This window comes from Anser anser (genome assembly GCF_964211835.1).
Source record: "Anser anser genome assembly, chromosome: 4".
NCBI classification, from domain to species: Eukaryota; Metazoa; Chordata; class Aves; order Anseriformes; family Anatidae; genus Anser; species Anser anser.
The window spans coordinates 5,100,340-5,123,595 of NC_139724.1; the positions used below are offsets into that span (position 1 = coordinate 5,100,340).

The 23,256-nt window shown below is 44.6% G+C and overlaps 1 protein-coding gene across 6 annotated transcripts in view; it reads left to right on the top strand.

Moving 5' to 3' along the window:
* LEF1 (lymphoid enhancer binding factor 1) overlaps positions 1 to 11,403 on the top strand; it is a 62,971-nt gene extending 51,568 nt beyond the window's left edge. For 4 of the 6 annotated variants that reach the window (XM_083833429.1, XM_083833428.1, XM_083833432.1 and 1 more), the window contains one exon: positions 10,279 to 11,403. Coding sequence is in view for 2 of the 6 variants with exons in the window: in XM_083833428.1 (XP_083689554.1) it covers positions 10,279 to 10,358 (80 nt within the window). In the remaining 4 variants the exon portion in view is untranslated. Of the gene's footprint in view, positions 1 to 5,620; positions 8,420 to 10,278 lie in introns of those variants that run through there. The other 2 variants (XR_014583277.1, XM_083833430.1) reach the window with 2 other exon arrangements.
* Positions 11,404 to 23,256: the final 11,853 nt, after the last annotated feature.

Consider the following 23,256-nt stretch of genomic DNA (forward strand, 5'->3'; position numbering starts at 1 on the left):
TCTTCTACCTCTACATCCTTTCTGTCCGTCCCTTAAGTTCCGTAATGGTGTGGAAACTGTTATAATATCCTTGTCTCTGTCCTCATGCAATTTATACCATGAAGTGTGAGAAAGGGAGGCATCGTCTTGCACTGAAGGGGAAGTGTGCTGGTGACTCCATGTGGGCGCGCGTCGGCAGCTTCACCGAGAGTTGCATGCCGAGTGAGTGCTCTCCTCTGAGACGTACAGATGTGCTCTAGCTGGAAGTAAAGGCACAGGATGATTTAGGGAACCTGAATCAGCCAGACTTCAAAGTAAACTTCTGAAGGTTAAGACTCCTGCCCTTTGCAAACCTAATCCAAGGAATGTTTTGCCCACAAGCGTAATATTTTACCAGGCCCACAGCAGAGCTGTTGTAGTCTTTACTGGATGGAGATGACAAGTTTGGGAATGCCTTTCAGTGAGCGCCGCAAAGAGCTCTTGAAGACAGGAAAACACTAGCTTCCTTACTCGTATGGCTGGTGCAAGGCAGAGGGGGAAGGAGGGTGGGAGGTCTGGGAAGGAGACAAGCATTCTGTTATCTGAGAAGAATCAGAAATGAGTAGGTGGCAAGACCAAAGAAAGAATCTCGAGATCAGCACAAAGGAGATCAGCCAGGGCTGTAATTACGGTGATGTAAGTGAGAAGGATGAAATGGTGGGAGGGTTGCGTGGTGGGATGTTCAGAGGAAAGTAACGGAAGAGATATGGAGACATGCAAACAGAAATGATTTAAGAGACTGTGAAAGTGTTTTTTTTTCTTTCTCCATGAACACTTCAGAACATAACTGATTTTTAAGACAGACCTCTGACCAGGTTTTTGGCTTGCTCTTCATTTGAGCGGTGAAATCAAGATGATAGCATGAAGTTGCTCCTCTTCCCAGGGCTGTACACACCAGGACACTCCTTACAGCTTCACTGCTTAGGATTTAGCTGAGTTCCTCTATGCCCTCCAGCCTGCTGAACTGCCAATTTGTAAAAACGCTTTAGTATTAGAGAGTTTTAGGAATACTGTGACCTGGTACTCCAGTCCTTGACAAATTACCCAGGGATACTCTTGAAGAGCTGCAGAACAGCCTCCAGGTGGGATTTTTGTCTTCGGTTCATATGGCCCAACACAATGCTTCAATTAGCTTCCATTTGTTGAAGAAGTAACTCTTATTTATTATTCTCTCCTTTGAAATCAACTGAGAGTGGTGTAAGACCAGGTAATGCTAAAAAATGAGTTTGGAAAAAGCCAGGAAGAAGGGGAAATGAGGAGAGCTAAGATCAAGGACAATGTGAAGACTGCCTGTTGAATACCTTTCAGAAAGACTTTTTTTCAGAAAGTCCTCTTCCAGAAGATTTCTAAATGGGAGCAGTTCTATGACAGAAGTGGTGATTACTAATTTCCTACCCAATTTGACTTTTGGGAGGAAAAAACAATATTTTAGCATCTCATGAGTATTTTTAAATCATTGAGGTAGTAGAAGGGTGCTAAGAAATGCCCCTGATCATTCCGCAACATGGAAATAGTTAACTTTTTATGCCTTGCTGTGTATGGTAATTGCAAAAGGCACGTCATTTGATATATGGCAGGATGCAATTGGGAAGTCCTCACAAGCTACATAATTTAACATTGTGTTTTGGCATGTCTTCAAGGGCTAAAAAGAGTGATAGAGAAGTGTTATAGACATTTGAAAACCTGTGAGAAGTGAATTTGTGGCTTGCAAAAATTCTGTGACAATTAGCATCCAGATTAGCAAAGTTTTCAAAAATGAGGAAACTTGACTAATACTGATTTACAATCAGAAGCACTTAAAGGGATCGGATTAAGACTGCTTAACTTTAAGCAATGAATAATCTGTAATGTTTCAAAACTCCTAGATGGAAGTTCTGCAAAGGAGAAACTTTGGATAGCGCTGTAACAAGAAATCTATGACTGGATTATCTTTTGCTCGTTACTTAGACATAAAGTGGAGTTAGGTTGTGAAAGCAGAATATAAAGTGGGCTGATTTACAGCCAGCACGCTGTGGAAAAGAACCAGCTGATGACTGCGGTCATAGTTGACCGTGGGTTTCTGGCCAGTGTCCTAGAAAAGAGATGCAAAGGGGATGTGGTACCTTGTTTTCTGAGGCACATTTTCTAACATGGCTTGTCCAGCACGCTTGAAATTGCTGCCGGAGTAGTTTAAAATGAAACAAACATCTCACGCCTATCCATACCCCTTTACTCCCACATACAGTGCGGAGGATCTGTGCAGAAGTTCATGTGGGTGACAGTCTGCGCGGTGACAGTGGCGTAGGGACATGTCCTGATTGAAGATAAATGTTTCCTCTGTGACCTGTGTTTCCCTGTTCCCTCTCCTGCCTATAAACGGAGGTTTTCAGTATAGGCAAGAGGGCCAGAAAGGAATGCTACAACACGTCACCCTCACCTTCTGTGCTGTGGGAGAAAAGCAAAAAGGGGACCTCAGCAGCAGGACTTTGCCATCTCCCGGCCAGGATTGACCACTACTAGCTACTACTAAAAACAATTAGTTTGCTGCTCTCCCCTTCAAATTGTGTGGCTATTATAGCACAGCATCTTTCAACATTCAAAGCCATCAGCACAGACAGGTACATGGCATCTTTGGTGGCTAATTCCATGCAAAGGTTCCCTCAGCTTAAAAAAAAAAATCACAAGAGGCATTTGGACCATGCTGACCATAACATTTCTGTAAAAGCTTGAGAGCTGGGGGAATTTATAAAAAAGACAATGAAGAGAGTAAAAAATGAAGAGCATTTGATGGATTGAAGTATTTATATGATCAAAATCGTTACTAACTTCAGTTAGCATCAACCTTTTTCAGCCAGGCATAGGAACTTCCAAAGACAAGGGGTGCAGCCCTCACACAGATCCCCTCCTGCAACTAATTCTAACCAAACACCGAGCCTTCCAGGGTGGGAGATAGGAAACCTCCATTCTTTCAGGCTCTCCGACATCAAGAAAAACATCAAAAGAGCAAACATGAAGGGAAGCCGGCTCCTGTTTAGGCGGCAGGTACAGAAGGGCACTGACACCTGCTGGGAGAGATGCAGCAGAGCATATGGAGTTCCCCATTTTCCTTTTCCAGCCTGCGAAGGGCGGGCACGCAAGCTATTTTAGGTGCAGCCAGCGACTATGGGAGGCATAAGGGCAAGGCAAGGTAGGGGCCGAGCACAGGTTTTCTAAATAAGAAACAGAACGCTTTCAGCCAGACAGTCAACATAGGCACGGGATTGACGAAACAAGGAGACTCTGCCGGTATTTACAAAATGTTAGTTTTTGCAACCAAAGGGTTTAAGGAGGTCAGCAACGAAGGCAGCATTTCCAGCCTTAAATGGCAAAGGGCAAAACTAGATAACTCGGCAGGAGGACACCTACAACCTGTGCGATCTGCCCGTGCTTGAGTTGCAGATGCTGCTGTGGAGTTAGAGCTTCTCAACCACGCTTAGCAGAAATTAAAAGCCGTATCGTTTCACTTCTAAGGTGTTAGCAGTAGGAGGCTTGGGCTAGAAAGAAGGCATAGCATTGTTCTAACACCCTTCCTGTGGGATAGGGTGGGGACAGGGAGTAGGCTGCCGAGGCACCATTCTTTTCTGGCTGAAAGCTGTGTATGTTGGTGGATTTAGTAAACTTGCCACCAGACTGAGGATTCGAAGGTCATGAGAAAACTGTGGAAACAAACTGTTTCATAAGGAAAAACCATAAGATTTTAGAATGCAGTTCCATTCCAAATTGGAACAAAACCTGAGCGTTTTAGCGCTCATCTCATGTCTGTATTGTGTTTTCTTTTTGTAGTGGGCTCACATGGCAAAGTTCAAAGTGGGAGACTGACGTGTTGTTATGACATTGTCACAAGTCTTTCCCACTTGTTTGTGGAGACTAAGCTTGGGTGAAGTCTGTCCTCTAATGCCAACAGAGTTGCATGTAAATGCAATTCTGTCAAAGCTTGTCTAGCAAACTAGCATTGTTTAGTTTCTGTCGGCCTCTGACTTTCAGAGATTGTGACTGAATTTAAGAGGTCTTCTGACATATGAATGCAAAGCCAACCATCCTGACGACAAAAACCAAAAAAACAAAAACAAGCCTAAACCAAAGACTCACTGGTTTTGATGTTGCAAAAGTCACTGCTTGTAGAGCCAATCTTCCATAACATCAGCCAGTCCCTTAATCCTCTACTTTAAGAATTTAAATGCAAGTTATCTTTAAACCCCCGCGATCCTTTAGCTGCTTGTTAAAACTGTACCGTGTAAAAATTTAGAAAGTGTGCAAACTGGAAAGCTGTACAGGGGAGGAAGCTCACAGCCGAAGCACTGCTGTGCAGCCAGTTAAACGTGAGGCTAGCAGCCCGTTAGACAAATCGGGTTCAATCTAACCTTTCAGGCACCGGCTTTCTGCTGTTGGGTCCAGCACTTCCAAGAGCTGTGAGCCTGTGAGCAGAGGTGGCATCGGTACCGGTGCGTGAGTGTGAGCAAGGCTGGAGGCAGCTGCCTCTAGAAGCACCAGCAGTGACCACCTCGCTGAGCGGGTGCTCCTGCCACGGACATCACTGGTGCGGGTAAGAGAACGAAGGAGGCTTGCCTGAGCAGGGAGACATCGCTTCTGAGGTTGCTTCCTCCCTGCAAACCTCAGCTATGGGTTCCCTCATGAATATTTAGCTCCCTCAGAATTAAGCTCTGGAGTTTTGGGAGCCTCTGGGATACTGAAATTGCATGAAGTGAAATGTTATTATTTTCAAAATAACTACACGTAATTAGTTTTAAGGTGCGTGCATTTGCTTGTTATTAGGCGAGACTGTGTTTTGCTGAATAGCTGCTTTCCCCCCCAAAAAATGTGTGTCTTTTGAGATGCACAGCAGGAGGCTTGTGTCTTTTGGACCACTAGGCTTTAAGACCTAATTGCGTCAAAGTGAACTCGATGTGTGTGAGCTCTGCAGTGGTTTCTGCGCACAGCTCCTACACCGGCAGTGGTGCTCTATGGATGCGCGCCTGTAGGAAAGTTGGTAAAGCTCTAGAATATACTCTGCTTACACCTCCTACCTTTGGTTGCATAAAATCAATTATTTAAATTATTCTATCCATATATTAGCAGATGTAAACATTCAGACTATCTTTCCAAGTGCAGTAAAAACTCTAGCTTGTATTTAATTGCGGCAGAAAAGGTGATCTACAAAGGAAACTTTACATATGTTATTTCTTTTCAAAAATTTTCACTTACTCCTTCACTTCACTTACTGTACCTCACATCTTTTCTGTTACTGCAGGTTAAAACTGCAGCAGCAATTTCAGTGGCCCCAGGAACAGATAGATCTTTCTTCCAGTCTCTCAGTCTATCAAATAAACGGGGCGTAGAATTTTGTTGTTGTTTTTAAATTAAAAAAAAAATAAATCACAGGCATGAAGTCCTGGCTAAATGTCTTTCCCCTTTCTTAGTGCTTTTAACACTTATGATTTTGTCATTACTTTCAAGAGAAATGAGACATGAGGGGTTCATTTAATTATTTCATAAAGCAGAGAGACTTTGTCTTGGTCTTCCGAGTATTTATTAAATGCAATAAAGATACAAAAGGGGCACAAGCCTATTTTTTCTTCCCTTGCAGATCACTCTTAGCATATTTTTCTTCTTTAAGAAGCTGCTGGAGATCGCTGTCTAGAGGTAATCTGGTTTTTATTACAAACACAGAGCCTCCCCCCCAACAGGAAAAACATGTCGTGGGTCTTCCAGCACGATCACTTTCAAGATTGCAGCGCGGTGCGAGAGCTCCAAGTTTCACGCTGCCTACACCGGGGGCCTTTGATAAGAGCCACACCTGCTTTGGCACCGCCGGCTGGAGCTGAGCAAAGTGGGAGCTCGAAAACACCGGGGCGTTCCCAGCGCGGCTCCCAGCCTGCTGTGGCTCACTGCAGGGGGATGGCGATGGCGTTACCGCTCCTCACCTCCCTGCACCTAACGCTCGGGGGTGTTGGTGGTGCTGGGGGCTCCGCTCACCGCCACCAGCAGCGGGCTGGAGCTAACGGCAGCAAGGGTGGGGGGAAAAACCCTCTTGCCGCTGACGTAGCTTCAACGTGGCAGTATCTGTTACGGTTTTAGGGTACGATTTTATGTCATTTCTTTGGCAACAAAGGCAGCTTAAAAGGTTTCCTCTGCTGCCTGCTGGTCTCCAGCTCTCGCAGAGAGGGCTTTTTCCTGTCTCCCGTAGGTCTCTCCATCCATGTGCTGCAACAGCTTGCGGGACCCTGCAGCAAATCGGATTACTGAAATGACTGGGGTTTTGCTGGGAGGTGGTTTTTTTTGTTTAGAAACAACAAAGGTTGCGGAGTGTTTGTTTTTGTTTGCCCAGAACGATTCAAGGATCTGGTTTGGGCTAACCCCACAAACCATGGCACAGCTGGGCAGGAAGAGGAGCAGACTGCAGCGCCGGCATCGCTCGGCTCGGGCTTCAACCTCTTTACAGCTCCGCTGCTAAAGACCATACAAAGGGGCTTCGCAAACAGAGGGAGCCTTGCTGGTAAATAATGACCCGGTTTTGCGTCGTCATGTTTCCAGAGTATTGGATAAATGCTGGCAAAAAGTCGAATTTGTTCGTTTGGGACTTCAAAAGAAAAAGGACAGTTTCTGTTGTCGGGTCACTGAGTTTGCCACGTTGTTTAAAGCGCTGGATTAAAACCCAGGGCTGGAGACCGGTGCTTTTTTTTGTTGTTTTTTTAAATACATGTAACTGCTGTCATCTTGCATCTTACAACTGTATAAATATAAACAACCTGTGGTGAGGGAAGGTGCAGAGAAAAAGCACCTGGCTTAAATTTTTTTACTTTCTCTTGCCTTCTGTGAAGAGTTAGATTTTTCTTTTACCCTGTCCTTACTCCTGTAGTGACCCAGACACCCAGCTTTCTTCCGTAACCTCTCCTGATTAGCATGACGTGGACGAAGCTGCCTAATCCCCTCTCCCTTGTTCGAGCAAAACGGAGATGAGCTAAGGACTCCAGGAGAAGCAAGGGGAGCACAAGGCGCTTGCAGACCCACCCTTCAATCCGGCTCGTTCCCAAGAGCGGGGAGGAATTTTGATCTCCCTCTAGTGCTCTTGCCCTCAGCCATTGAGCCCAGGCTTTTTAGAAGGCTTTATTTTTATGGTAGAGATTCCTAAAGTGCAGTTTTACCATTTCAGTAGTAACGCTTTTCTTGTTACTCTGACTTATTGTTGAATTTTATTTCTGTTTCTTACTCGAGGTAGTTTTTTTCTTTTTTTTTTTTTCCTTTCCTCCTGCAGTCAGATGCACACTGCAAATGGCACAGACAGTGCCTCCTATTGTGGCTCATGCTCAAGACTTCACATATGTAAAATGTGACTTGCAGCACTTTCTTTGAAGCCTAACCACAGCCAGGGAGCTGTAATTGCAGTCTTTGATTGCGCCGACTTCACTTGTGGATTGGGCTGTGCTAGGGCATGCCTTGCTTGGCCAGACTTCAGCTACAGCCCCCCAGTGAAGCCTTAGATGTGGGAAGTCTTCAGTCTCCTTAGCTCATGCCTGTGGTTTCTTGAAAAGAATCCTGATTTGACCTGTTTTATATCTGTAAGGCAACACTATCGTCAGTCTTATTTTTTAGGTATTATTTGGTTTATCAGCAGTGGAAGCAATTTCCAGCGTTCAGCCTTAATGTGCAGCTGGGAAAAGGCTGGGTTCTAGATGCTGTTTTCGGGACAGCCACCGTGTAATTTTCTGTGCTGCACTATTCTCTTAGAAAAAATATATATATGTGTGTGTGTGGGGCTTCACTGTGCCCGACCCCTCGCAGAATTACAGCAGCATCTGCAACCTCGCTATTGGAGACGGGCAAACGAGGCGTGGGGAGAGGTTGTGGAAAGGAGGCAGCTGCTGCGAGCGCTGCTTTGGGACCGAGCGCGCGGCGCTGGCCCCTATCCGAAAAAGCTGAGGGCCAGAGCAAGGCCGCGGTCGTTATTTTAACCTCCTGACTTCAAAGACAGCTTGCTGGTACGGGAAGGGGGGAGGAGGCAGGGAACCATCTCAACAGAAGAGCATTTCATTTCCTTCGGTGAAGGAGACATTCCTGGCTGCTAATGGGGAGTAGCTCTGAATCACGGCACTTGTATCAGGCTGCTGTGAACTACTGGCCTGGCGCCTCAAGGCCATTCCTCAACAGGAAGCTGAATGTTTTCATGTAAGACTGAGAGGAAAACCTTCCCAGGAAGAGCAACCTGGACCAAACCTTTGAAAATCCAGGATGAAAAGGCACAAAATAAATATAAAGCTGCAGGGTGCTCTCCCCAGTGTTCCTCTGCTGTTTGCTTGGCCTCTCTTTCGTGCTCCTTGGAAAGGTAGAGCCCTTCGTAGCGCTTTGATCCGCATGTGTTATGGAGCACTGGGCTTTTTTTTTTTTTTTTTCAAAAAAAAAAAAGCAGGAAGCTAAGAAGGCTTTTTTTAGTCGGGACTTGGGCTGGTTTTATGAGGAAATAGGAACTGAATTAGTCAATACAGACCACCTCTGTTGAAACCACTGGGTTTCCAGTGGACTTTCAGCTGTGAGGCCGCAGTGGCTTTAAATGCCCTTTTGTGGCTACAGGCGGCAGGTGAAAATCATTTGTGATGTACCAGGGGCTGGTGGCGGCTGGGGGAGGAGCGCGTCCTTCAAGTCAAAGCTCTGCAGTACGCTCCAGCAAGCTTCAGCATCCTCAGCTTTCCCTTCCACTCAAACCACGGTCACGGAGGTGGCCTCTGCTGAGGAGTCAGCATGGTTGGTAGGAGTGTGGGCTCTCAGATCTCATGCTCACCAAAAGCAAGCGGTCCCAAATCAGTCTTGGAGGCTGCCTACCTTGGAGTACATCAGCCCCTGTAACCCCTGTGCAGTGGCTGTACTCAAGCAGCACGGGCAGAGTGCTTTGTGGTGCAGGGGATTAAACTGAAGCTGCAGGGTATGGGGCAGGGGATGGGACTCAGTTAAAAGTGGCCCTTGTTTAAATACTGCAGCTGTAATACTCGCTGATTATTTCTGCTTGTGGCTCTTACAGGCTCAAGCAATCAACCTATTATGATTAGTCTAACAGGATGCATGCAGTTGGGAAATTCTGTTAACAGAAGTTTGAGTTATGGTTTAAACAAGCCAGGTTCTTCATAAACTTGTTCTGTCTTGCTTTTCAGGATTCAAAGTGTCAACAGTGTATCTGTGTCTAAGTAGTTTGTGTTTCTTCTGGTGAAAAATTCTCTCACCTTCACCACCAAATTGCATTCACATGCTGATTTTGGTCATTCCTCGAAGCTCTGCTCCCTGAAGCCTCTCTCTCCTTGTTGGGCAGTTGAGTAGTACCTGGAGGTTAGCGTTGGTTTTTGGGCTTCCACTACTCCTGAGTCCAGCACTGGCGACCAGGCGTCCAGCCGTGCAAAAAGCCCGACTCGCGCGGCGGTGGTGGGGAGCAGCCCCTGCTATAGCCCGGTCGTCTGGGGCAGGAGGGCAGGGGTGGTAGTTGGTGAAGGCACCTGATATAAGCCAGAGCCCCAGCGATGAGGACCTGTTCCCCTCTGGGGAGAGGAAGATCAGTACCTGTAGGCTTGCACTCTTGGCCTTTTCGCGTGCTGTAAGAACGTAAATCCTCCCGAGATCCCAGTGAGCTGGCTGGCTGGCGAAGAGCCCTGTTTCTGGAAGATGGACTGTACCAGAGCAGACTGACTCCCCCTCAGTCGTGTGGTTGCGGGGCAGGGTCTGTGTTCACGAAAGCCTCTCCCACCAGATTCCTCTGCCCAGCTGCTCGCAGAACACAGCATTTCTGTGTTTCCACAGTGCGGAGCTGGAGGCTCTGAGCTAGAGGTTTAATTGACCTTAACAGCTGCAGTAAGAAAGCCCGAGGATGTCTAATTTTGTAGCAGGTATATGGGTCAAATGTTGTAGATAGATAAATTAAATCCACTACAAAAAGGAATTACTTCTGTAATACGTTGAATGTCTAAGTAGCTTTAAAAGTACTTTTTAGTTGTTGTGGACATCTATTTGCAAGCCAAAGCACTCCAGCGTGAAACAAAGCCATGAATATTCTTGCAAACTTCAAGCAAGTGCAAATAGCGATGCTCCGCACTTAACTCAGACACTGCAAGCCCACGTTCCACTCCCGACTGTCAGAGTTACAGGGACCCATCACCACGTGTTTCCCAGAGGACAGCTTCTTTGAATGGCTTATTTTAAAAAGAGAAAAAACATAGGTTTCAAATCATCTTTATCTCTGTCTCTGTCTCTCTCCCGTCCCTGTAGGTGGGAAAAGAAATGCTTTCTCAACTTGCAAAGCAAAGGCGGCGACACCAGGACCCCTGCTGGAGATGGAAGCTTGTTAAACCCTAGGTGTGTCCTTCATCCACACAGGCCACCCCCAAGGAGTCTGTCTAGGATGTCATTCACCCTGATGTCACTGCTAGAGACACTGAATCATAAAGACAATCACTGCCAAAATCCTTCACTATCACAAGGTCCAGCCCCGATATAAATAGAGCAAACGAGCTCCTGGGTCAAGCAGAGCAGCTTTTGTCTTCACTCCACCTCTGCCTTGCACTCTTAAGCCCTCGTCTCATCTGTGTCCATGTCGAGTCAGCAAACAAAGTAGCATGGCTGTCTCTGCCTGCTTCAGCCAACAGAGTTACGTAGACCGCAGCTGCCCCATACAGCACGTCGAGGAACGGAATTTGCCTGGATCAGGATGACACACTCAAACTTCTTTTTATTTAATGGTGCGACAGGATCAATTTCGGTTTTAGCTTTTTTAAGAAACTTGAATGCTTTTATATTTTAACTTTTAGTTTGTAATTTCCTTGGTGTATATTTTACTAGGTATGAGCTTTTAAACAAGTGTCAAAAATCTGAACTACTTTTTAAATAAAAGGTTTTTTTCTTTTTTTTTTTTCCTGCCAGAGGAAAAGCCTGTATGGAAAAAAAGGTGGCTTTTTTGTTAAACTATTTGTAACAAATAGTGGCCTCTCAGTCTATATAGTACAGTGTCATATAGAACTAAATAAATGTAACAACAGTCAGCTGGTCAGTAGACACGTCAGTCCTGCATCACCTACTCCGTAAACATAAGCAATACATCCAGCAAATCTGACTGCAGTGAGTTCTCCTTCTCACCCATTCCCCTTCTCCTTGTAAAAAGCCCAGCACTTGAATTATTACTTCAATTGTTCTGTATTTGTATCTGTTTTTGTTAGCCTGTTAGTGGGATTTTATGCCAGTTGTTGAAATGAGCATTGATGTACCCATTTTTTAAAATAGTAAGGCACAGCCTTTGCCAAAAATACTGTCAACCAATTTTTTTTTTTTTTGTCATTCCAGTTTGAGTTAATGTGCTGAGCATTTGTTTTTTAATAAAAGCTTTGTAATAAAACTAAAGTCAATTGTCTGGCTTAAGAAAAAAAAAAATTACTCACACTTGAAGGAGCTGAATCCCTAGAAAGGAGCTGCGAGCCCCCAAAAGTGCAGACACTTCTAAGGCTGCGGGCTTTTGGCTGAGGGGCCCCTTGAAGGAAATGCAATGCGTTTGGCTGCTTGCTCACCTGAAGCTGAGTCAATTTGGAAGGTGTGGAACTTTCTTCTTCCTAAAGGGAGCAGAAATCTTTTGTTTTCATCCCAGGAGTAAGGAATTAGCAGGCCCAGCGCTCCCTTATGCTTCTCAGTTAGAACTGGCTCAACTGGGAGTAGCAGGCTCTGTGGTTGCTCCCTCTACATTCAGTTTCCTATTAAAATCTCACTGGTTTGAAGCCGATGATCGATTCCCTTCCTTCTGGATGCCATCCATGCCCACATAAGGGGCAGGAGCCTACGCTTTTATTTCTTATGGCCCTGTAAATTCTCCAGCAATCAGGGACTGGAGCCAGCTGCACGATCAGCTGCTGAGGGCCTGGTTTCACACTGCCAGACCCAGAGCAGCAGCACGGCCTGCCTGCTGCTGGTGGTGCCCACGAGGCATTCCTGCGATAGCAAGCAGCTCCTCTGCGCTCTTCAAACCTGAAAGCACAAGCGTTTGAGTCTGTCCAGCCCCAGACTACCAGCAACTTCACTGCTACCTTTCCCCTTTTGTTCACGGACTGGTATTTCACAGCTCTGACAAACAGATACAGCTGCCTGACTTCTGCTAAAGGACTTCACATGGGGGAAAAGAAAAAAAGCCACTGTAGCCATGGGTAAATTATTCCAATGGTTTGTGAGCACCACTGCAAAAGAAACGTTATGGACTGTAAACTAAATCAGCATACCTTGCATCTTGAACCTTGTGTGGTGTAGGACTGGCCTGAGTCAAGCTCAAGCCACGAGCAGTGACACAGGTGCATTAATCCCGAAGGAAGCTTCATGGTCAGGCTGTTTGTAGCTGACCCTTAAACTCTGTTGCATAAGAAGAAATTTCATAATTAAAAATGTTATATAACAGCTTCCTTTTAAACCAGCGTGCACTGCACACAAACGCAATTGTAAGAATGCGACCAGCGTATCAGTCCCTGCAATGTTTATTTCTAGCAACTGGTGATTACTTAAAATTTTTTTTTAAAAGTGACCCAGCAAAGGAATGCTTTCAGACAGCAGGACAAAAGTCCTCTCAAAGAACAGCGACTACGTACTGGAGTTTTGCAAGACCTGGCTTTATTTCCATTCTTGTCAGTTAGCCCAGCTTTTGCTGGAAACCTGTTTGGGGTTTGTTTTGGGGGTTGTTTTTTGCCCTTTTAAAAAATAAATAAATAAACAAAGAGGAAAAAGCAAATACTTTAGTGTAGGAATTGTTTTAAATTAAGGATTACTGCAGCGAGTTCTGTAAGTGACATGTTCCAAAGATAACAGTCCTCTTTAGAAACACAGCTACTTTAGTTGTTTGCAATTTTATTTTTTTAAGGCTATTTTAAAAGCCACTTACCCATTTTAGGGAAAAAAAAAAAAGTTCCCAATAGAAGCATTAGCCTTAGGTAGCACGGTATCCCAAGTACAATCCGTAGTCAGGTTGCCTGTCCTAGGGTTGAAAGGTCCTTCGGCAATAATAGCAAAAGGAGAAAAAGAATTTGGGAGCTAAAAATAACACCTCTGCTGTTACCATACAATGAGCAAGCGCCATGTGTTGGACTCATTCACAGATCAAAGACCTTTCACATAACAGCAGCTATGGAGAAGGTTAACTAACAGACAAGGCGTCGGGTGCTGCCCTGAGAGCACCTGGAGGAGGCTAACCACGCTGTCCTGGAATACCCTCTGTGATTCGGGTCAGGGTCTGCTCCTGCCCTGCATCTGTCCCTGCCATACCGAAATCCAACAGACCTGAGCCCTCCCCGTGCTGCACCAGCCTGTCCACGAGGCACAGGAGCTGGTAAAGACGGCCTAGTGATGACGGTGTTAGACTGGCAGTAAAACCAGGCTTAAACCCTTGACATACTGAGTAAGTTATTCCAGGTGAGACTCAAAACCAGCATCTAAACTCCTGATGAGCAATTTAGCATTTAACCATTTCTCTCTTGGGTGCCTAAGGAGACAAAAACCACTCATTTTGCACAGAAAACATCTTAAAGGATTTAAACGTTCCTGTCAAGTGGCCAACCTAACTATACAAATGCTTCTGCAGAGGTGGTTATAAACCCAGTCTCTCCCTCCACACTCTGTGCCGCGCACTGCATGCCTGGCACGCCCCAAAGACGGCTCTGCACAGATCCCGGTACAGGTATTCCCGCTCATAAACACAGAAGATGCCCTGCTAGCTAGGAAACACGCGTCCCCCCCCTCCTCTCACTGAAGAAAACAGCAAAGGGGAAAGACCCAGAACAGGGCAGCAGGGCCAGAATTATTTATGGCTAATCAGGCCAACACCACCGGATGATCTGGCTCCTCGGGCTTCTGGATCACCTGGACCAGAGCCATTTCCCCTTTGTTATATAAAAGAACAACGCCCCGGGCTAACTTCGGCTTGTTATACAGCAAGTGATGACAGATTCACTAGTTATGCATACAGGGACTCCCCAGCTCTAGAGATTTATCTGCTGTTATAGCTTCCGCTTTGCGTTAATAAATAGAAAAGGCAGTAAGTTAGTTAGCTAGGTACCTTGCTGGTTAGGTGAATCTGCAGGGAATGTGGGAGCTGGAGGATTGTTCAAGGCTGTACGAGAGCAGAATCCAGAGCATCAGCCATCCGCACTCCTTTGAAAGCTCTGCAGCACACAAGGCTTTGAAGCAACCAGCCCCTGTTTTCTGATGGCCTCCCGCTCTGATCTACGCAGCAGCTAATTACGCTAAAGCAAGACAGGCAGAAAACGAGGGACACTGCGGAGACTGAGAAGTGCCCAGCAGCCCCTCTAATAACGTAATTGCAGTTTGCTCCCTGGCACTCACGAGGGGGCCACGGGGTCAGGCAGCCTCCCCTCCAGCTAAGAGCACAGCACCAAGAAGAACATTACCAGGGGAAGGAGCTGCTCCGCAAACCGATTGCCAGCAGGCCGCCAGCTATGAGCACATCGCTCCTAAGTCAGGTCAGTGACACAACTGCTGGGCTAACAAGGGAGGTAGCCAAAAGAAGAACAGCTCCAACAGGGAAACGGCCTGCTGTAAACAGAAATTCTGAGAGGAAGCCAGCAACCTAGAAAGTGCCTGAACACTCTCATTTCTCTACGTGACAGGCCAGGAAGAGAGTCTCTGGATCAAAGTATGAATTTATGCCAGGAGAATTAGAAGTAAAACTTCCATCTATCAAATACCAGAAGAGCAACTCGCCCAAGAAACTGGTCTACCCTATTCACTGTGCCTCGAAAAGGTAACGGTGACAAAATAAAATCTTCAGCAGAATAAGAAAAATAACATACTCCACAACTTAAAGATGGTCAAGACACTTACTCAGAGAAGCAACTCTTTGGACTGACTTCCCACAGCCATGAAAACTGACTGAAAAGTCCTGCAGGATATTAATTACACTGCGGTAGTACCAGCTGTGTCTTCTTCAAAGAGAAAAAGCCACAGAAACAAGGACTCAGATCCTGACAAAGCAACACGCTACGTAAGGGTTAGTTTTTCCCAGAACTTGCCTGTGAAGGTGAGGTGCTGGCTAACAAAAGAGGAGACAGGATGCACCAGAGCATGACAGTGGCTACAATGCTTGATTCATACAAAGTTTCAAAGCCTGAGATGGACAAGATTCTTAAAATCTAGTTGCTTCTTTTGCTACCATGAAATATGTTTCCTTATTCTCTCCTCCTGTGACACCTGTTTTATTTTGCCATGAATAAAATCACCAGTAGTAACTTCTTCCTCTCCCCCGCAATCCTAAATTATACAGGTAGTAATTGTATTTGCAAACAAACTGTGCCTGAGGAAACACAGACTGGCCACTGCTTTTTTTTCAGGCCTGTAAAAAACCTGCTAGCTCAAACTCGACCCAACTTTTTAACACAATGTCCCGAAAGAATTCATAGTGAAAGCATCTTAACCCAAGGTCCCTCAACAGATTTAACAATCAGTGTTTGTAGTCACCGTATGAAGGTTCAGATTTTGTAAGGCACATTTTGACATATGGCTTAAAAGTTTCCATTTGTGTGAGCCTGGTGTAACTGCATGACTCAGAACTAACACCACTCACACCACTCAGTTAACCACTAAGCTTTCTCATTCTGCCTATGCTGGTACTCTCAATCAGTTACTCTGTGATTTTTTTTTTTTTTAAGTGTAAATTTGCTGAAATTACTTACTGAAATAGAATGGCAAACAGATTTCTCAATATCTAGGCACTCGATTCTCTCTTTCTTCTGGTCCATTCCATTTCACTCCTGCTCTATGGTTTCTCTGTCCTCCCACTTTTCTCTCATCTTTTGCTCTGCTCCTGCCCGATCTTCATGGGCAGCTGGGACTTCTCTGCTGACAGAACAGCACCGCTGAGTGCCTTCTTCCACTGGGAAGCAGTCTTTCCGTTCCAGTGACCTGATGCTCTGTTTCCCACGCACATAAAGAGATGGACTTCAAATCTAGCACAGGTCTAACACCTATTCTGTATCTTCATCCAGTCCAGTTTGGAAATAAATACCATTTGATGACAGAATAGATAAAAAAGACTATTTTCAAGTCAGTTTAAGAAAAAAATTCCTTGCATATCTGTTCCTCAAATTTATTCTAGGAATGGCACTCCCTTAGCTCACAGATACATTGTGAGGATCAGATATGATTATATATACCTATATAAACTGCAGATGGAAGAATTATAGAATATCATAAATGAGATGCATACAACTGCACTAAAGAGGTAGTTATAACTGCTACCACACACTTACATAAACATGGAGTATATTATATTAATAACCCTACATTCAAAGGATTCTTCAGATCACCTAACTTCAACAGCTGTCTCGCTAGCTTAACCTGCCATCATTTTTGTTTGGGAGTTACCTCACTTTTAGAGGCAATGGTAACAACTTAGGGAACAGTAAGAGAACAGAGTAAGATTACGGCTGTGGATTTAAGTATTTCCCCTAATGTATTTTCTGTTGTAGCATTACTCTTCCATGAACCCAGGGAAGTGTGAAGAGACATACTTTGATTGCGGGTTGTAACTAAGCAGAAATAACACCTAGCAGAAAAGAATGGGATAAATGTAACATCAGTGACTGCTACCTATTACTACTATGACTGCTGAACACTAAAGACCAGGCAGCACGTTTTCACCTGCACCTTTACTGTATTAATACATTTTTTTGGTAGGCACTACTGCCAATACTTGGCTAATTTGTGTGATTTATAGATGTGACAAATCTTAAACAGGACAGGAAAATCCACAAAGATCTTTGGACCAAACACAGTTGGGGCTGACTGATGTCCTTGTTAATTCACATCTTGAAATCAGTTCTAGCTACAGGTATCTAAAATCCTTTAACAAATGCTAGGTTTCCAGCTGCCATGTCAAAGTTCAAATTTTGTTACCTCTTTCCCTACCCCTCAGCCGATCCAGCAGCATCTCCAAAATAACTTCCTCCCCTGCACAAAACAGAGAAAACATCTTTCCTTCCCTGCCAGTAGCCAAAACTTATGTGGAATATTAGTTTAAAATAAAAAAAGAAAAAAGCTAGTTCCATAAGCAAGCAAGCCTTAGCAAACTGCTACACTTCAAGCAGGATAAACTGCTGCATGGACTCTCTGTTTAGACTGACAATTCAATTTTAGCAAATTTAAACTAATTCACAGTTTCGATACATATCAGTTGCAAACTAAGCTAAGCGCTAGCTGGCTTGTGCTACTCCCACATGACTTAAAACAAAATTCTAAGTCAAGCCAATACCAGCCATACCTATGCCTAGTCTTATCTGTCATTGCAACAGTTATTCCCTAAAAACATAATAACAACTATTTTTCAAAATTACAGTCTTCGCTGGAAGCTCTCCTCCTTGTAATGTTAGCTGCCACTGAAGAAAAGCTCTGTCCTTTGCCAAAAAGCATTGAACCTGCAGGTGAAGATCATGTCTACCATACGATCATTTGACGTATTTTAGGACCAGTTCTCATTAATGCTTTCATAAATTACTTGGATGCAGGACTTGAAGGTATACTGAGTAAGTTTGGGGACAGCACTAAATGGGGAGGAGCTGTTGGCTCTCTTGAGGGTAGAAAGACCTTGCAGAGAGGCCTTGATGAATTCTGCAGCCGGGACAGGGCAACCCTGGCCTTACGTACAGACTGGGGGACAGGAGGCTGGAGAGCAGCCCCGCAGAGAGGGATCTGGGCTTCAGGCCCAGCGCTGCCGGCTGGGTGAGGGGAGGGATTGTCCCGCTCTGCTCTGCGCTGTGCGGCCTCACCTCGAGCACTGTGTGAGGTTTTGGGTGCCACAGTAACAGAAGGGCATAAATCTGTTAGAGAGTGTCAAAGGAGGGCAGCTAAGGTGGGTGAAGGGTTTGAAGGACGAGGCATGAGGAGCAGCTGAGGTCCCTTGGTTTGTTCCTCCCAGAGCAGAGCAGGCTGAGGGGAGGCCTCATGGCGGCCTGCAGCTCCCTCATGAGGGGAGCGGAGGGGCAGGCGCTGAGCTCTGCTCTCTGGGGACAGCGACAGGACCCGAGGGAACGGCATGGAGCTGGGACAGGGGAGGGTCAGGCTGGGGGTTAGGGAAAGGTTCTGCACCGAGAGGTGGTTGGGCACTGGGACAGGCTCCCCAGGGATGTGGTCATAGCACCAAGCCTGCCGGAGCTCAAGGAGCCCTTGGACAACGCTCTCAGACACACGGTCTAATGTTGGGGTGGTTCTGTGTGGAGCCAGGAGTTGGACCTGATGATCCTTCTGGGACCCTTCTAACTCAGTATATTCTATGATTCTCTATTTCTCACTATTTACCGTTATTCTTCCCTTCCACAAACATGCTATTTTAAATGCCACATGCCAATCAGCTAAACAATTTTTTTCAGCTACAAATCTGTCAAATACTTTTGTGGAGTGTAACGCCGGTCTTGAGGTAAACTACACACTCAATTTTTATTCTAAGACAACTGAACCTTCTTACAAATTTAGATCCAAGTAACAATACTGGCTTCAGTTCATAATTTGCCAGTTTAGTGTCAACAATAGCTTTTAGCCTTAGCCAAAAATAAAATGCAATGTCTCTAAGAAAGAGAAACACTTCCTCCTCAGTCCCAATTAATGTTTTTGTTTAAAAAAATAAATTAAAAAAAAAAGGAGATGGTATCAGGAAAACCACTTCTGTGAAATTAACAGCATCTTTTTCCCCACTCTCGTATTATCTCTCATTTTTAAAAGGAAATTTTACCACTTTAAAAAACCTCATCTCTAGTGCTGAAGGAATTAACTTCAGTATCTTGTCTCCTAAAGTAAGCTGTTTAAATGCTTATCATAGATCTCTCTTCACAGACACTGCCATTTCCCCAAAAGCACCCTGACTGTGATTCAGAACCTACAGCCTCATGCAAATCAGCTCTCAGTGAAGCATTTACCCCTCTGTAGCCTACTTTACCCACACTCTTTCTTCAAACAACACTTACACAAACTTTTTTAGGCACTTAAAACATTATTTGCGTGCTTAACTTTTGCGGCTTTCCCTCTGATGCTTCATAATAGCATCCTGAAATTAATCCATTAGGAGTAGTGACAAACCCTTTGGCTCAAAAGAAAGTGAAGAAATCAGGAGGAAGTATTTTTTCTGACTGTTAGATGCAAGTTCTGATTGCTACTGTCTGAAATTATTAATTAGCAGCCTAAGAGGAGTTCTGTTCCTGTAACTGACTCTGTTCAAGCAAGTAGATAAGCAGCAAACAGAGGAGGAAAAGGCCGAAAATTGCTGGTTTCTTTTACATTCTCTCAACAACTAGGGCAGGGGTGGGGTGGGGAAACGTCATAGAAATCCACGCCAGTTCTCTTCTAGTATTCCACATTCTTTTGAGGATTAAGTTCAAGATTTAAATAAAACCAAGACCCCCAAGATCAGACTCTTAAATAAATACTTCTTGAAGTTCTGAGAGGCATTTCAGTGCTCAAAAGAAAAATCACTGGAAACTAGATGCCTCATCTGCTTAGACATTCTCGAAAACATCACTGGGCTTCCAACTGAAACAAAAGGCTTTCAGAAATCTCACCCTAAATTGCAAAGAAAAAAAAAAAACTGCAACATCAGCTGAAAGGAACCCATTAGTCCTCCTGTTGTCTTCAGAGAAATACGTGTCAGAAACATTTTACCTTTTACAAGCTCTTTAGAGAAAACCAACAATTAAAAAGCCCTATGAAATACAAATGCAGTATATCTTACACCTGCTTATGTTTGCAGCTTTGTAGGACTCAAAACAGCAGGTCGCAAAGTTAATGTGAAGTAGTTGAAGATTCAGAGTGTAAGCAAGTGCTTCCAGTGGCTGGAGTGCTTCAATCCAGCTCAGGGCATCACCGCATGGGGAGGAGGAGTCAGGGAACAGAGCACTCCCTTCCTCAGGTCGCAGATCGTTAAGTTACTTACACAGACCCTGCCAGCAGCAGAGCAGACAAATCTCAGTCTGTGCACAATCAAGAACCCACTTATTGTAAATGTGTGGTTTTACCAATTTCTGTTGCACAAACATTTAATAGATTCATTTGACGATGCAAGAATAATTAAGCAAAAAAAAAAGGGGGGGGGGGTTACTTGGTGCTAATTCGCCACATGTAAATTCCAGCTGTTTACTGTAGACCTACCACCAAGCATACACTTCTTCCCACAGCTCGTCAGAAAGCCTCTTGCTGGTGAAAGTGGTTAATCCACAAGATTTTTGTTGCTGAAGCCAAGACTCCAAATGGGGGGTTTAGGTTGCTAATGACAAAAATTTTGCATTCTTTAACTAGCAAATACTGTAAGGGTTTGTGCATTTACAGAAAACCACCCTAGAAGTGGTTGCTGGCAGAAAAACGGGACCAGAATAGCAGAAGCTGTTACCAGGCAGGACAGAGATGCACCAAACAAAGCAGCAGTGAACAACAGGCTCGGAAAAAATCCTGTTATCTGGCAGCCTGAAACAGCCAAAGTAAGCGACAAGTTCCTTAGTGCCCGCCAAGCAAAAGCCTCGTGCTAAAATATCCTCCTGTGCCCTGGCCAACCTACAGCATCTGACCAAGGCTGGAAACAAAACCTGGCATCATGCCTCATATTGATGCCTTATGCAAAAAGGCATCCGCACGGCAAAAGAAAGGGCTCCTTTAATAACTAGGTTTGGGGCTTTGTATTGTTCCTACCCCAGAAGCAACCAAAAAAATCCAGCCTGCTTCCACAGCTTTATGGTGCTGGTTTCTGTGCAAAGAATGCATTGCTGTGAGTTATTTGCAATATACAGAAAATAAAACAGAAAACCTCTAAGGGAATAAAACAGAAGCAGAAACTGAACAAGTGCAAAGCTGCTCTGTGGGCATAAAAACCTAAATCTGATTAATATAATATCAGTAACAACCCCAGACCTCATTACATACCGTTCTGAGATTCTGTGAACATGTACGTTTAATTTCATACTCTGCATAGCACTGCATTTATAAATGGGGAAATACAGTGGGTAAGAAAATGGTACATAAAAGGGAATTTCAGTTTTATCATGAACTTTTGAGAATATCATCAAATTCAACAGAGATCTTTCTACAAATCATCTTTGATGATTTTTTTAAATTACCAGATTGTGCCTCTACTTAACCCTTCTCTAACAAAATTCAGCAGAAGGCTACATGCCGCTTCCCTCTGGCTATGAACAACAGGAAAAGCTACTGAAGAACACATAACAGAAAAGATCTAGCTCTCAAAAGTACTCACAGCATCTGCTTTTGTTGCTGTTCTCAGCTCTTCCAAAAAGCACAGAGAAATAGGAATCATTCAGATCAGTTTCATAATTGCTCACGTGGTTGCAAACTGTAGTGAATAAAAATACTGAGTTGTGAATCGCTGCTGTGGTACTCGTTAGAAAAGTAAAGCCAGCTGTACCATAGCTACAGGGGCAAGAAGACTACTGCCGCTCTGCCTCGTCTGAAAACTCAGCTCCAAAAACGTCAGCACAAGCTTTTAAGGAACATTGGTCACCGCAAACGACAAAGACTGCTTCTGGTTCACCCACATCTCTAAAGCTGCTTTCTACTGCAAAGTGGCTCTCTCTGGATGGAGGAATGACAGGCATGCATTAAATTTTGGCAATTATGTGCTGATTGCTTAATAAAAATCATTAGTATGAACATTTGCAATAACCATCAGCCATCCATCTATCCAAATGGACACAAGCTTTACTGACCAAAGGCTGGCACAGCCAGGAATGCACAGGACCTTTTCAAAACAGGACAACTGTCTGGGCAGGAACACTTAAAACGTCTAGTTTTCAAATTCCCTTCTAATTCTAACAGCAAGTACAGATTTAACCTGACAATCATATCTCTGCACTTAGCTGCATACAAAGATTTTTGCTTGTTCTTCTCCAGACTGATAAACAGCTAGTAATTTATAGCTACTGAAGAGATTGATTGACAAACCTCAAGCTTTCAGAGGTACCTGAAAGCGGGAAAAGAGCCTTAACCACAGAACAAACATTGTGAGAAGAACCAAACAGGGCACTGAGAAATAAACGAAAACAAAACAAGAAGTCTGAATCTCGATTTCAAGCCATGTTTCGCAGAGGTTTGGTTCACTGTTGGAGCTCTGGACTCTGGCAGAGGTGAAGATCCACTGCTAGGTGCTGGAGTTAACTCCAGTCTTGTCAATAGCCTGCCACTTGTAACAACTGGTTTCTGAAGGACATCTGCATTGACACTCCAAAACCCTTGGCTCAAATGGTCCAGGAAAAAATCCCACTTGTCTAGGAAAGAAAAAGGATACCTTTTCACGTTGTTTCCTCTAGTTGCTCTGTCAGCACTTCTTCCTACTGTGTAAAATAAGGCATAGGCTCACAAAGCTCCCATCTGGACAGAGCTGGGCTACTCACTGCAAGGCAGCTACTCATTTCCAGGGGCTAAACTATATCAAGAGACAGTTAACATACAATAAATTATAGGGCAGTGCTGTTTTCCCAACTAAACTCTCCCAGGTGATGTTCTCTGCAAGTCCCCCCAACAGAGGATGGAGGAAGCAACAACCTGTGATCATTTCTACTGTGATCCACACGATTTAGAAGGCATCCACGTGTCTATTCTACATTCACGTCCATACTGAAAGTTGATATTTGTATCTTCTAATAAAATTAGTCTTCTACAGCAAGAGAAGGGGCTCAATAATTTTTGCAAACAGACTCGGATTTAAGACTTCAGGACGTCTGCACTCAGCAAACAGGCATATGTCACTGTTGTCCCACGCACAAGTAGTATTGTGCTCAGTGCCATCAATGGAGAGTATTTCATTTTTTAGACCATAGCCAAATTTGAACTTCTAAACCACGCTTAATTCCTCTTTGGATCAAACTTTACTGCTGCCTCTTGCACTTTATACTCCGTAAGTCCCCCAAGCAGAGCATTCTTCTCCAGTTCAATTAGGATTCCACTTTCAACCCTTTCTGTAAAGTTCGCTGTGCTCCCTTTTTCTCCCCAACTGTGCCAGCAGCAAGGATGACCATAGATGGAGCACGTTTGGCAGCTGACGTGACCCAGATGCTGAATCTGGAGCCATCTTCCCAGCTGCAGTAGCTGGGCTCACATCCGACTCCTCAGCTGTTGACTGTCAAGCTGCTTCCAAGCTGTGCCAGGCATCCCTCTCAAAGCTTTGATGGAAGTGGGGCAAATGCTCTAAATCTGTGAGGCCTGCTGACAAAAAGGATAAGG